Below are 14,460 nucleotides of genomic sequence, written 5' to 3' on the forward strand. Positions count from 1 at the left end.
CTAGATGCCCAGCACAGAAGTCTAGATTTCTCTCAGGTTGTGCTGCCCAACTTTTAAGCACTTCTGTCTTTCACTGACCCAAGCGCCAAACCACTTAGAACTGGAATAATAGTACAGCTAGAATTTCAAAAAGAGATCATGGTCTCAAAACTTACTTTAGAATCCCTTTGAACTGGCCACAGGTCCTCATCATCTTGGCCCCTTCTCTGTATCCCTGATTGAAGCCCTGCTGGAGTGCACGTTCTTTTCCAGCCTCAACTCCATCTCTGTAGCCTTCCTGTAAGGCAGGTGACAAGAAAGGAAGTTACTCGTGGGAAGAATTACAACTCCCAAGTCAAGTATTTTACAAGCACTGTGAAAGCACAAGCATAAGAAGCATTTGGTTTTTCAGAAGTTAGCTTTCTAATTTGGCTAGATGTATGCAATTCTTGCCAAGTAGAAAAGAGAGATTCCAGGAAAAGTTTTGGATTGTCATAAGAATGAGTCACAAAGCTGGTGGTGTGGATAGCCTCTTGCCAGAATCAGAGACAGTGAGATCAGGAAACAGTGTTAGCATACTTCACATCTGCTTGTTTATGCTATAGTAGATTGATTAGTACTTTTAAAATGTTACTCTGTGGCTTCATTTTGAGAAAGGCCTTGCTAGCTGTGGTATCAACAGTTCAACAATACTTTGTATACTCAGTGACAGAAATTCAGGCATCTTGGGCAGAGATGTCAAACTCCCCTGTGGTCCTGGGTTGGATCTGGACTACAGGTGCATGAGGGCTGCTGCAGTGGTTTAGGGACTAGTGTCAACACAGGGTCCAGTGACAGTGGCAAGAGGTCCAGGAGAGCGAGTCCAGGGGTGCTGGCAGTGAGACAAGCTTACTCCCAAAAGCCATGCCCAGTAAGGCAGAGAGACTCTAGATTCTATAGCAGGCCATGCCCCCTCAACTTCAAAGTGGAAAAAGACTGTAATTAGTGGTTAGGGATCTCTCCAGCATGGTAAGATAGTTTTAATTCCTAGTGTCTGCTCCAAGGATTAATTCTATATTAACCAATGTTTGTTTAAAGCAAAAATATAAGTTCCTGAAGCATGGACCAGAAACTTAGGGTCCTCCTTCCCAAGTGAGTGCTCTAACTGCTTGGATGCAGAGTCATGCTTCCTCCCACTTAGGCCCGGTAACTCTCTTGTGCACAATGGAACAGCTTCAACAGGACTAGGGAGAAAATCCACCACCCAAAAAAGTTTGAAGCCTGATTATTAGAGATGGAAGATGTGGGTTTGGACCTAGAACTCCTGCTTCCTGGGCAAGTGCTCTGTCCAATAGGACATTACACAGTGTGATGAGCATAGGCACCATCACCACTCAGTTTATGGAAAGGAAAAAATATAGACACCTGGGGTTTTTTTTTTAGGAAAGTATACCAACTATGGATCCCAAGTGAATGGCAAAGCCTCCCTGCAGTTCTGACCTAACCCCAAAAGGTGGGATTTTAGATTTTCTCCCTGTCTTCAGTGTCTCTTCTTTGCTACCTCTAGACAGCTGGAGCATGCTGGCCGTTTTGGATCACATTCTGAGATGCCAACGTCTCTACATGCATTGTATAGGGAGCACCTAGATGCCCAGCACAGAAGTCTAGATTTCTCTCAGGTTGTGCTGCCCAACTTTTAAGCACTTCTGTCTTTCACTGACCCAAGCGCCAAACCACTTAGAACTGGAATAATAGTACAGCTAGAATTTCAAAAAGAGATCATGGTCTCAAAACTTACTTTAGAATCCCTTTGAACTGGCCACAGGTCCTCATCATCTTGGCCCCTTCTCTGTATCCCTGATTGAAGCCCTGCTGGAGTGCACGTTCTTTTCCAGCCTCAACTCCATCTCTGTAGCCTTCCTGTAAGGCAGGTGACAAGAAAGGAAGTTACTCGTGGGAAGAATTACAACTCCCAAGTCAAGTATTTTACAAGCACTGTGAAAGCACAAGCATAAGAAGCATTTGGTTTTTCAGAAGTTAGCTTTCTAATTTGGCTAGATGTATGCAATTCTTGCCAAGTAGAAAAGAGAGATTCCAGGAAAAGTTTTGGATTGTCATAAGAATGAGTCACAAAGCTGGTGGTGTGGATAGCCTCTTGCCAGAATCAGAGACAGTGAGATCAGGAAACAGTGTTAGCATACTTCACATCTGCTTGTTTATGCTATAGTAGATTGATTAGAGACAGGCAAAATAGCTAAATTATTATATATTGGTTGCTACGGGTATGACCTGTCATTGATGTCAACAGCATGTTATGCTTAAAAAAAAATAGTAAAGGGTGGTCCTTGTCTCTCAATTACCAGTGTCTAACACCTTCATGAAACAACTTCTTTATGAATCAGCATTTTACAACACTTAACCTTTTACATTTTCAGTTTACTATATAAATTAATTGTCAATATACACAACCCTTGTGAGAGAGATGTCTATTATTTTATAAAAGTAGATGAGAGAGTGAGATTAAGTTACTTGCCCAAGGCCACAAAGAAGGTCAGTGGCAAAGCTACAAATTGAGGTTAGAAGACTTTTCAAGCCCACCACACCTCTCAGTTCCCACCTTTTTAAAGACAGAATGCAGCAGATATTTAGCAACAATTCTGCTATGACAGTGTTCCCTATCAAAAAGGTGAATGATCACATGACTGATTTTGCTTATTTTTGCCACTAAGCATGTGTGTGTCTGTTGATGCACTGGAATTTGTAAGCAGAAAGCCCATGAGTATTTGCAGGAATAGATTTACGTACAATTATGCAGCAAGAGTCCATCATTATAAACTGTAACTGAATAGTGAATGTGTATGAATATTTAATCTGGGGTAGAGTTAAGCATTCAGGATTGTGGTTATAAATTTTTGGATTTTCAGGAACACTCAGACAGTCTCTTAATAAAAGAATCTCAAATATGTTCCACTTGGCATCATTTCATTAATTCTGTTCAGTTTTCAAGTCACTCAGAAGAAACTGAACCATCGTGATCTTTAATAAGGCTGTGTGAAACTGCGGTAGCCAATTTGATTCGGAGGAGATCTGGCCTGATTTGGCGGCCAAATCTCCAAATTGAATCAGGACACCATTAAAAGGTCCAAATTGAATCGGAAGCCTCTGAATCAATTCGGCGCCAATTCGGAGAGTAAACAGGCAGCAGTCCTCTACCACACTGGACACAGCTGCTTCCAGCTGGTAAGTCTGTTGTGATGGGCAGAGGGGGGAGGAAAGGGGTATGGGGTGGGGGGCATATCAACACCCCCACAGCGAGGGAGGGATTGGGACTGGGACAAGCTGTCCAGCCAGGGTAAGGGGGCGGGAGTCTCCTGCCACTGGACACCATTGGTCTGGGAGGGCATGGGAGTGGGCGTGTGCCCCTGGATCTGCGTGGGGCAGGCTGGGCCGGGCTGCGCTCCAGGAGGCTAGCTCCAGCTGTCTGCTGCTGGGCTGCACTCTGTGGGGTAGGTAGGGCCTGGGCAGTGCTCCTGGCACCTAGCCCCAGCCTCAGTCCAGAGTGCAGCCCTGGCTCCGCCCACCCCACAGAGCGCAGAGAAGTAGGGGCTATGGGGGGTGCTGCAGCAACCCTAAAATTCCCCACAGCCCCTGCCGCTGGCCCCTCCTCAATCCGGGTCCACACGCCCACCCCAATGCACTGTTGCTGCTTGCCCAGCCGGGGCATGGTGGGGTGAAGCTGCGGCTTGTCCAGGTGGCACAGGGAGGCTGCAACAGCTTCTGCCACTGCACACCACTTGTCCGAGGCAGTGCAGTGGCACCGTCCTGTGCCTCCCTGCCCCGGCTGGGCGAGCAGCGGGAGGGCATAGCCCCCGCTCCCAGTGCCTTCTGCCTGGAGCAAGCTGCGCCTGCATTGCACGCCCCCCTGGCTGGACTAGCGGCGGCAGGGCAGAGCCCCTTCTCCCAGTGCCTTCTGCCCAGAGTGAGCCGCACCTCCATCATGCCCCCCACCCCCCGGCTGGGCAAACAGCAGCAGGGCATAGCTCCTGCTCCAAGTGCTGCCTCTCCCACATCCTGTACTTCCCCTGCCCCGACTGGGCAGCTTGTCCCAGCCCCAGCTCCAGCTCCAGCTCCAGCCCCAGCCTCAATCCCCACCTTGCTGTGGGGGCACTGATCTGCATGCCCCCCCTGCCCCTTCTTTCCCACCTCTGCCCACCACAACGGACTTATCAGCTGGAAGCAGCTGTGGCCAGCATGGTCGAGGACTGCTGCCTGTTTAGTCTACGGTTGAATCTCTGAATTGTCGCCCAATCTTTGGATCCAATTCGGCCGAATTGAATCAGGACAGCAACTCGAATCACGGTCCCTCTGAATTGGCTGAATCTGAATTGAATACCTGCTGCTTCGCACAGGCCTAATTTGTAAGCAGCCATTCTCGCTTTTGCTTATTTAAACAAGCATTATTTAAGCAGTAGGAAAGAAAACGGCTAAAAGGGTACTGAAAACATGACGGTGATAAAGATTACCTTGATCCTTTTCTCCATGGTGCTCTTCCACTCTTTTTGTATGAGGTGCATCTCATCAGCATCTTCATCGAATACATCCTCGCTGGGCCTGCTGACTGCAGCTTGTACCCAGGACATGGTAGCAGGAGCTCCTGGGAACACCACAGGCACAGTCAGATGCCAAACAGAGCTTCCACCCCAGCACTAAGTCAGAACCCCAGGTAGGAAGGGCAGGTTTTTGAGGAAAGCTAACCTCAGAAACCAATGAACCCAATTTCAGGTTTACTTTCACATTGCATCAAGATGCCAGGCAGTGTCTGTCAAAAGGAGCAAGGCAGGTTGTGTCAAAGAAAACTACGTTGTGCATCTCAATTTGTTGGCTTTTGCCAGCGCTTACCCCGTCTCCAGCTCCTCTGAAACAACACCCGAGTCCTCAATACTATTTGTGCCCGTTTTGGGGACCAAGACACAACCTCAAGCTCCAATCCTGCCAAGATTGGTGTCCTTAACTTTGTGTGCAATAAGTAGACCGATTGACTTCACGGTGCTGGACAGTTATATTTAACTGAATCGCGGAGGGACTGGGTGCTCGGCTCCTAACGAGGAGTTTTACCCCGAGCAGTTTCCTGGCGGTGGTATGAAGCGGGACCCGCCGGCTCACTGGGCCCTTCTGGCAAGAGGGGGCAGCGCTTAAACCCCACCCCTCTTCCCGGGCGGGCGGAAACAGCACGCGAAAGGGGCGGTGCCTACGCCTCCGGCCCCGCCCCCTGCTCCGAGGTGCGCGCGCGCCTTAGCACTCACGTGGGGACGGCTCAGGCGCTCGCGGCCCCACCTCTTCCGCGGGCGGGGCCGAGAGTGGGCTGGGTCCAGCCGCACGGGGACGGCGGCACCTCCCAGTCCAGCCCCGCCCCCAGGGGGAAGCAGGTACCCTCCCGCGTGGGCAAGCTGCGAACGGGGCGCAGTCTTCAGAGCCCCGGGGCTGAGCCAGCTGCATGCGCGCCTCGAGGGGAGGGGCTGGGACAGCATCGCGCGGCTCCTGCGCCGCTCTCCGCCCGGACGCGCCGTCTACCACGACCCGGCCGGTCCCTTGTCCCCGTCTGTGCTCTCCGCACCCGCCCCGGGCCGGGAGACTCAGGGGCGGGGCAGAAGGGGGCGGATGTGACGTGCCCTCAGGACAGCCTGGAGGAGGTGGGACAGGCACTCGCCCGCCCCCAGCTGTGCGCACCCCGCTTGTATGAGAGGGGCAGTGGCTGTAGACAGGTTTTTTTAGGAAAGTCTACCCGCTATGGATCCCGAGTGAATAGCAGCCTCCCTACAGTTCAGACCTAACCCCAAAAGGTGGGATTTTAGATTTTCTCCCTGTCTTCAGTGTCTCTTCTTTGCTACCTCTAGACAGCTGGAGCATGCTGGCCGTTTTGGATCACATTCTGAGATGCCAACGTCTCTACATGCATTGTATAGGGAGCACCTAGATGCCCAGCACAGAAGTCTAGATTTCTCTCAGGTTGTGCTGCCCAACTTTTAAGCACTTCTGTCTTTCACTGACCCAAGCGCCAAACCACTTAGAACTGGAATAATAGTACAGCTAGAATTTCAAAAAGAGATCATGGTCTCAAAACTTACTTTAGAATCCCTTTGAACTGGCCACAGGTCCTCATCATCTTGGCCCCTTCTCTGTATCCCTGATTGAAGCCCTGCTGGAGTGCACGTTCTTTTCCAGCCTCAACTCCATCTCTGTAGCCTTCCTGTAAGGCAGGTGACAAGAAAGGAAGTTACTCGTGGGAAGAATTACAACTCCCAAGTCAAGTATTTTACAAGCACTGTGAAAGCGCAAGCCTAAAGAAGCATTCGGTTTTTCAGAAGTTAGCTTTCTAATTTGGCTAGATGTATGCAATTCTTGCCAAGTAGAAAAGAGAGATTCCAGGAAAAGTTTTGGATTGTCATAAGAATGAGTCACAAAGCTGGTGGTGTGGATAGCCTCTTACCAGAATCCGAGATGGTGAGATCAGGAAACAGTGTTAGCATACTTCACATCTGCTTGTTTATGCTACAGTAGATTGATTAGAGACAGGCAAAATAGCTAAATTATTATATATTGGTTGCTAGGAGTAGGACCTGTCATTGATGTCAACAGTATGTTATGCTTTAAAAAAAAGGGGTAAAAGGTGGCCATTGTCTCTCACCAGTATTTTATCACCTTCATGAAACAACATCCTTACGAATCAGCATTTAACAACACTTAACCCTTTACATGTTCAGTTTACTATTCAAACTAATTGGCAATATACAACAGCCTTGTGAGAGAGATGTCTATTTAGAAAAAGAAGAGAGAGTGGCATGAAGTTACTTGCTAGGGGGTGCAGGGACCCTGCCCCCAGCTGCACCCACCCTCCACTTATATGAGGTAGGCATGTGGCTCTGGGCGGCAGTTCACTCAGTAGCCTGTTGCTACTAGTGCTGATTTCTGTGGGGATGAAAGGAAAGGGTTGCCTGGTCTGAGAGACCAGTTTGTGTATATGTGTGTGTGTAGCGCGCAAGGCAGATATTGTAATAGGTCCAGGTGGCCAACGGGCCTTTGTATGGGTGTGGTTTTTGTAACGGGTTAAGGTTTTCTTTGTGGAGTGATACTCGGAGTATAGATATGTATAACCTCATATACATATAGACATATATTTTTACAAAAAACAATTCTGCAAACAGAGTTTAAGATTGCATATTATGCCATTTTATTTTGCTTTGTTAAATTATTGCAGACTTAGTTTTTGCTCTCGCTCAAGCCAGTTTGTACTGTTTAGTTTGTTTTGTTCTATTCAACAGATTCATATTCAGCTTTTGCTCTCTCTGCACATGAATCAGCTTTATTTTGCTCTGTTAAATGGATTCATATTCAGTTTCTGCTCTCTCAAGTCAGTTCACATGAATCAGTTTATTTTGCTCTGTTATTTTGATTCATATTCAGCTTTTGCTCTCTCTGCACATGAATCAGCTTATTTTGCTCTGTTAAATGGACTTATATATAGCTTTTGCTCTCTCTCAAGCCACTTCACATGAATCAGTTTATTTTGCTCTGAAAATCATTTCTTATTCAGTTTTTCATTCTCTTAAACCAGTTCATATTTTTCAGGTTTTTACTTTATTAAAACTGTTCGTATTCTGTTTATCTTGATCTCTCTGCTTTGCGTTCCTTGATTTAAACACTACATGTTGCTCATTTGTGTGTGTGTTTTTTCTGCACTTCGACTGCCTTCTTGGAAATACTTACCCAGATTTACATGTACTTCAAATAATTCAGTTCTTTCTGATTTTCTCCTTTCTCTTTGCCTGTTTAAATTGTTTGTGCTGCCTTTGGTTTGTGTGAACTTCAGGAAATTTTACAGGTAGAAGGCATATCAATATATAACTATGGATAGTAAAAAACCAAAGTTTGGAAAGGCAAGTGTTTTACAGATGGAGACAACTTAAAGGATTCTTTCTTAAAACGTGCTGAGGATTTTGCCAATAAGACATCATTGCTCATACTGATGAAATGCCGCTGTCATCCATGACTGTTCAAAGGCTAAAATAGATGAAATGGCAACTAATGTTAGGGAACAAGTGACTCGAGACCTCCATACTTGTGATGCGATGAGCCTTGCACTAGGTGAAAGCACAGACATAAATGATATCCCACATAATCCTTGCTATAATTGTTTGATATTTTGTCTCTGGGGAAGTTGGGAGGAATTGTTTTCTTTGCGTGCTATGCAAAGCACAACAAAGACCAATGTTATGCTTAATGTTGTCAAAGTTATTTTCACACTGCAACAAACTGACCTGCACAAAGTGTTCTCTGTTACCACTGATGGTGCACCTGCTATGGTGGGTAAAGCAGTTGGATTTGTAAAGCTTCTGGAAACTTAGATTGGACATCCTCTTATAAGTTTCCATTGTATTATTCATCAGGAGAGCCTGTGCGCTAAGATTTCATCTTCTGATTTAAATGAAATCATGACAATGGTGTGAAAATGTCAGCTTTTTGATTGCCCGCTCCTCTTTGACACACAGGGGATTCCGTGAACTTTTAAACGATGTGGATTTTGCATACGGAGATTTAGTGCTGCACAGTAATGTACACTGGTTGAGTCGAGGTAACATGCTCAAGCGATTTGTTGCTTGTCTCGAATCCATCTAGTTATTTCTTGAAAAAAGTGGTCAGCAATATGCAGACCTTACTGATGACAGGTGGCTAACAAAACTGATGTTTTTGACAGACATCACATCACATTTAGATTATTTGAATACTAGGTTACAAGGAACACAGAAAACCATCCTTCAGCTGTCTGACGACTGGAAAGCTTTCTGCGATAAGATGTCTGTTTTCAGATGAGATATCGAAACGTCTGCCTTCTGTTACTACCCCAGTCTGAAAATCCATTCCGAGCAGCATCAATTGAATAATAGGAATATATGCAACTACATAGGACAGCTGGAAGATGAGTACACCAGATGTTTCCAAGACTTTTGCAACAGAGGACTCATATTTTCATTTCTTGTGAACCTGGACAGTACTAGGGAAAGTGATATTGAACTGCGGTACTTTCAGTGGATGAACACTGAAGGATTTAAATTGGTACTCCTTGACTTTCAAAGCTCATGCATCTGGGCACTGAAGTTCACATCACTGCAAGGTAAATTTGAGAATGAAAGGGAATGGTAACTCAAGATTACATTATGTTGGTCTTCCCTTCCTGAAAAGTATGCATGAATAAATAAGTAGCTTTTGCCTTGCTGTCTGTCTTTGGATCTACTTATCGCTGTGAACACGTGTTTTCACAAATGAAAACCATACTCGGTCCTATGAGAAACCATCTGATGACTGACCATTTGGATACATGTTTGTGTTTAACAACCAGCTACCAGCCTAACATCACCAAACTCAGCTGTCAGAAGCAGGGCTAAGGCAGCCACTAAGAAAAGCTTTTTACTTGAGAGCATTTTTGCTTGTTTATGGCAGTGAATACAGAGCATCTATTTTAAGGAATTAAGTAAGTGTATCCTTAAAGAACCAACATTTTCCATGGCAACATCTCTTTGGAGAGTATGGGCATGGTGTAGGGGTGGCATATGAAGACCCAGGATGTGATCTTCCAAGCCTCACTGTAAAGGCCAAGGACAATCAGGTGTCAACCCCTGTCTCTCTCTGTTCTTCCTACCATTTAAGGCCAAGGTACAGTAGGTGAAGGAACAGAAGACAGGAGTAGTGTTGGTAGGAGTGGGGTAGGACCCTGTGACCAAGGGCCTACTCTGCCCCCTGCCACAATATTAGCAGGTTTCTCTTTTCTCTCCCCCTTCTTTTTTCTTCCTCTCTCTCTTTTTCTCTCTCATCACAATATGTTTAAAAAAAAATACACAACAACAAAGGTAGTATATGAAGTTTTATATGTTGTCACCAGGTATAGAATTTTTAGAAAACCTGGCATTTACTGTAAAAAACAAACAACATCTATGATGATATGTGGACAAGCTTGAGAGAGTCCAAAGAAGAGTCTTAAAAAGCAAGCCATATGAGGAAAGGCTGAGGGATTTGGGACTCTTCGGCCTGAGAAAAAGAAGGCTGAGAGGGCACCTGGTAGCAGTTCACCACTACATTAGGGGAGTACATTAAGGGCTCGGTGAGCAACTTCATCAGGGCACTGGAGGCGAAAACCAGGAATGATGGCCACAAACTCCTGGAAGATCAATTCAGACTCAACATTACGAAAAACTTCTTCATAGTCAGGGTGTCCAGACTGTGGAATAAGCTCCCTCCTGAGGTGGTGCAATCACCTTCCTTGGAAATCTTCAAGACGAGACTGGACATAGTCACCTTGCTGGGGTCACTTGACCCCCAGTTATCTTTCCTGCTTGGTGCAGGGGGCTGGACCCAATGATTTTCCGAGGTCCCTTCTGGCCTTACAATCTATGAATCTATGATTAACTGTATTAATATTCAGTGTCCTGCCACGTTCCCCCCACCCTGGTTTTGTTTTCCTGGCATGCCAGCTCTCCAGTACCTTACAAGGTAGATATTGCAGGGTTTTTGTCACTCCGGCCAAAAAAGTTGCCTACTCCTGCTGTGTGGACTGGATCCAGCTTACAGCCCATAGGTTGCTGACCTCTAATATAGGTCACCAATGCAAGTCACTTACTCTTGTGCCTCAGTTCACAAACATATAAAATTAGTAGCAGCTTACTGGGGTATTGTCAGACTTTTAGTGATTGTAAAGCATACTTTGGTTATAGAATGGAAAGTGCTAAATAAGTACAGTAGGAGATCCAGTTAGGCTAGGCTGTAGTTATGCTATGCTGTAGTAAGCTGTGGTGCCAAAAAAGAGTAGGGGAGAAAGGGGCCTCATGCCTGCTGGATGACCTGACAAAAAAGAAGAAAAACAAAACAAAACACATCAATGAGCAAAAAGGGCACTGATTCAGAAAAGTGTATATGAAGACAGCCGCTGAACAACTCTAGGATGAATGTAAAAAGTAAGAACACTAACGAGACAGAGACAACAAGAGACAAAGCATAGGTACGTAAACTTTGCAAACAAAACAAGTAAAGATTAACATCTCAAGGAATACTGAATACTTTGTGCAATTAAACCACCTTTATTAAATGACTTGTTTCTGCCTATTCCTTCTGTCCATTACAGTTAGGTTTTATACAGCATCTAAATGGGAAAAGGTAGGGGGAGCAAGACAAGGAAAGTAGGATGAAAACATGGTAATGCAGAAAAAGACACAGATTCAGTAAATTCAAGACCAAATAAAAAGGAGTCAGAAAGGCCCTGCTGTTGACGGAGCCTGCCGGGCTTCCCCTGGGTCCTACTGCCCCTGGTTTCTGTCGTTTCTCACAGGAACCAAGGACAGATCAATATTAATTTTCTAAATTTTTTAGGGGGCCTGCGGGCCAGATAGAATGACCTCACAGGCTGGATCCAGCCGGTGGGCCATATTTTGCCTACCCCTGCTCTGACAGCTCTCACTGACATTACAGGCCTGAGACCCAGGGAGGGTTATATGTGACCCTTCCTCAATGATGTGGGGCAGTGGAGACTCTGGACCTCGGTGTTCCTGGCAAAATACTCCAGAGCAACCAGATGCACTCTCACTACGCACTCACTGTAACAATCTTGCAGGAGGCACTCCCACTTGGGAGGCACTCACACCACAAAGGGCACTCCCACTGCAATTCAGTGATGTGCATACACCACAGATCTAAGCAAGAGACTATGACCCACACACCACATGTGTCTGTTGCACACACCACAGCATGCACACCCTATGCACCCGATGCATACACCACAGCATGCACATACACTGTAGTGCAGCTCTTCTATTTTAGAAATGCAAAACTCGAGAACTTTTGGTTCAGAAATGATACCGTTCATTAGACCAACTAAGAAGTTGCAAAATAATTTATATTTTTCTGCAATTTTTCAGGTGTACACACCCTTCCTCAGGCTCAGGGAAAATTAAAGATGGTAAAAAATCCCCATGGGTAGAAAATAAACTTCATTTTTGCACAGAGGAAGCTGAAGGTGGAAGTCTGTTCCTCTGGGTCCATGAGAGTGTCTTTGTGAGTTGCTCTTTGATGCGCAGATAAGGCAGGATTCCTTCCCAAGTGGTGTCAGATGGCAGGCCGGCAGGGAGGTATAGAGGAAGGCTGTGTGTGCTGGAAAGCTTTCAGAAAAAGATAATTTCTTTGTGATTTCTTTGTTGGTCTAATAAAAGGTATCTCTGAACCAAGAGTTCTAGAGTTTTGCATTTTTTTTGTCTCAGAGCTACACAGCTACCAAATACATCCCCAGTGCCCTCCTATTTATATACTCTATTTGTCAGTCATCACTCTTCCCCCCAGTCATGTTATGAGCTAATCAAAACCTTATGCACATGACACTCATCTACTTTTCACGTTTCTTTTTTGCACTCAGCACTCCATTTCACTCAGTTCCCCGCTCAGATGTTACCAGAACGGCGCATGCTCCAGGCCGCTTAATGAGATGGAACTGGGTCACATGATGCATAATGAGGCTATGATGTCATAAAGGGCAGAAGTTCAGGCCTTCTGGAATCCTCCAACCCTCTAGTCATGCGAAGCAAATCCAATAGAGATGCAAGTCTGGGGCTCTGTGGGAGCTGCATTTGGTGCATGTCCCAGATGGAGGTGCTTGTCCTGGAGCAACTTGCGTGGATGTATTGTGTAGTGTGGGTCCTGGGCCGTGTGCGCATAGCTGGTCAGGAGTGCACTGACACGGTGCGGATCGATTCCAGCCAGGCGGTCGGCACTGGGGGCCAGAGGAGGGGGTGCTGCAGCTGCATGTGGCTGGTGGGCCAGGTCTTTGACTACCTTACTCTAGATCTGGCAAGATGAGAACAGAAGGACATAATAACAAGGCAGACCCAGCGCTCTGTGCACTGGGCTTCATTGCTTCTCCTGGGACAAGGAGCGACAGAAACAAGCTGGGAAGCGGAGAGGTTGCTCCAGGGGCAGCTGCCCTCCCCTTCCCCTCCCCTCTTCCTTTTGGATTGGACCTGCTTGAGCCTCTGGGGATTTTTTTAAAGTCCCCAGCACAGACAAGAATCCCACCCCCCTTGCTCAGAGTCATATGCCCTCCCCCTCCCTCTGCGGCAGCAGGAAAGCGGCAGCAGGGAAGCAGCAGCAGCAGCAGCTGCCTCAGTGCTTTCAGGGGCAGCCATGATGTCTCACCCCGGAAGTTCCTTGACCCCCACTCCCCTGGTAGTTCAACCTACTACCACCTCCGCTGCAGACTCCTGCGCCCGCGGCCACCTTGGCTAAGGGCATGCTGGTGTCACGGCTTTTGCAAGCAATGTGTTGTGGCCATCTTGAGTAAGGATCACCCCTCCCTTACCCATTGTGGGGAATGCAGGGAAAACGGTGGACATCTTAATGGCTGGCTGGCTTTAAGCCCACTTGAGGCAGTGGAGCCTGTAATGGGCAAAAGGAGTTATACTCAGGCTCTTAGCATAACTTTAGGCCTTCCCGAAACTAAGCAATTAAATTGTACAGCCTGCCTTATAAGGCAGTGGGAAAAGTGAATGCTGTGATTGGTATGGTGGGCTAACCAGTTACAGTACTTTCCCCAAAAGGAAAAGAAACAAAAAATGGAATAGGATTGGAGTACCTTATCTAAGAAGATGAGGTAAGAAACTTGAGGATTGGACAGTTTGAGATGAGAAAGTTACAAAAGTAGTAGGCAAACAGACTGAGTATGTTTGTGTTGCCCCCTTGGGGAGACGGGAGCAACCTTGGAATTCTTGTTTGAACAATGAGGAATCCCAAAACTAACATCCCACACACCCAGCAGAGGATCTGAGGCTGGTACCTCCGAAGGTTGCTGCTGTAATGTCTGAAGGAACTGCTTGCCAGGTCGTATTACAAGGAAGAAAATTTGTAATAAGCTTAGAGATTACTATTAAAAGTTCACTTGATACCAAATCGGATGATGGACCATGTCAGTCTTTGGGGGTCTCTGGTAAAAGGAATCCTGGGGGCAACAGAGCCCTGGTGGCCATCTTTAGTAAGGGCAAAAGTAAGGGCCAAGGCTGGGGCTGGCTTAGTGTGGGATGGAGAGCAGCAAGGGGGCTCCATCCCTGCGCTGGTGGGAGTGGAGCAGGGCAAGTTGGGGGCACTCAGAGGTTTGAATGGGACCTGGCTTTTCTCATCTCATCTCACATTAGATTATATCATGTCATTATGTATTACACCAAATCATATCCAGTATCATGCATCACATCTTATCATGTTATATTTTGCCATACTACATACATACTACATATATACATTATATCACATCATATATATCGGGTTATATTTTGCCACATCACACATCATATACCCCATTTTATCACATCATGTATATGTTATGTAATATGTCATGTCATATATCAAATATACCACACTATATTATATCATATGATATTACATACTATATTATATCATATTACATCATATCATGTCTTG

General features: G+C 46.1%; 1 protein-coding gene across 8 annotated transcripts in view; it reads right to left on the reverse strand.

Moving 5' to 3' along the window:
• The window catches only part of YAE1 (YAE1, ABCE1 maturation factor), a 72,089-nt gene that overhangs the window by 5,085 nt on the left and 52,544 nt on the right, over window positions 1–14,460 (reverse strand). For 3 of the 8 annotated variants that reach the window (XM_025200047.1, XM_025200048.1, XM_014518432.2), the window contains exons 3-5: window positions 6,084–6,205; window positions 4,482–4,612; window positions 1,757–1,878 (exon numbers count right to left, since the gene is read on the reverse strand). In XM_025200047.1, coding sequence (XP_025055832.1) covers window positions 1,757–1,878; window positions 4,482–4,598 — 239 coding nt within the window. In that variant the 5' untranslated portion in view covers window positions 4,599–4,612; window positions 6,084–6,205. Of the gene's footprint in view, window positions 1–1,756; window positions 1,879–4,481; window positions 4,613–4,713; window positions 4,778–4,857; window positions 5,196–5,261; window positions 5,642–6,083; window positions 6,206–14,460 lie in introns of those variants that run through there. The other 5 variants (XM_006020444.3, XM_025200046.1, XM_006020439.3 and 2 more) reach the window with 5 other exon arrangements.

This window comes from Alligator sinensis, unplaced genomic scaffold, assembly GCF_000455745.1.
Source record: "Alligator sinensis unplaced genomic scaffold, ASM45574v1 scaffold254_1, whole genome shotgun sequence".
In the NCBI taxonomy this organism is placed as follows: Eukaryota; Metazoa; Chordata; order Crocodylia; family Alligatoridae; genus Alligator; species Alligator sinensis.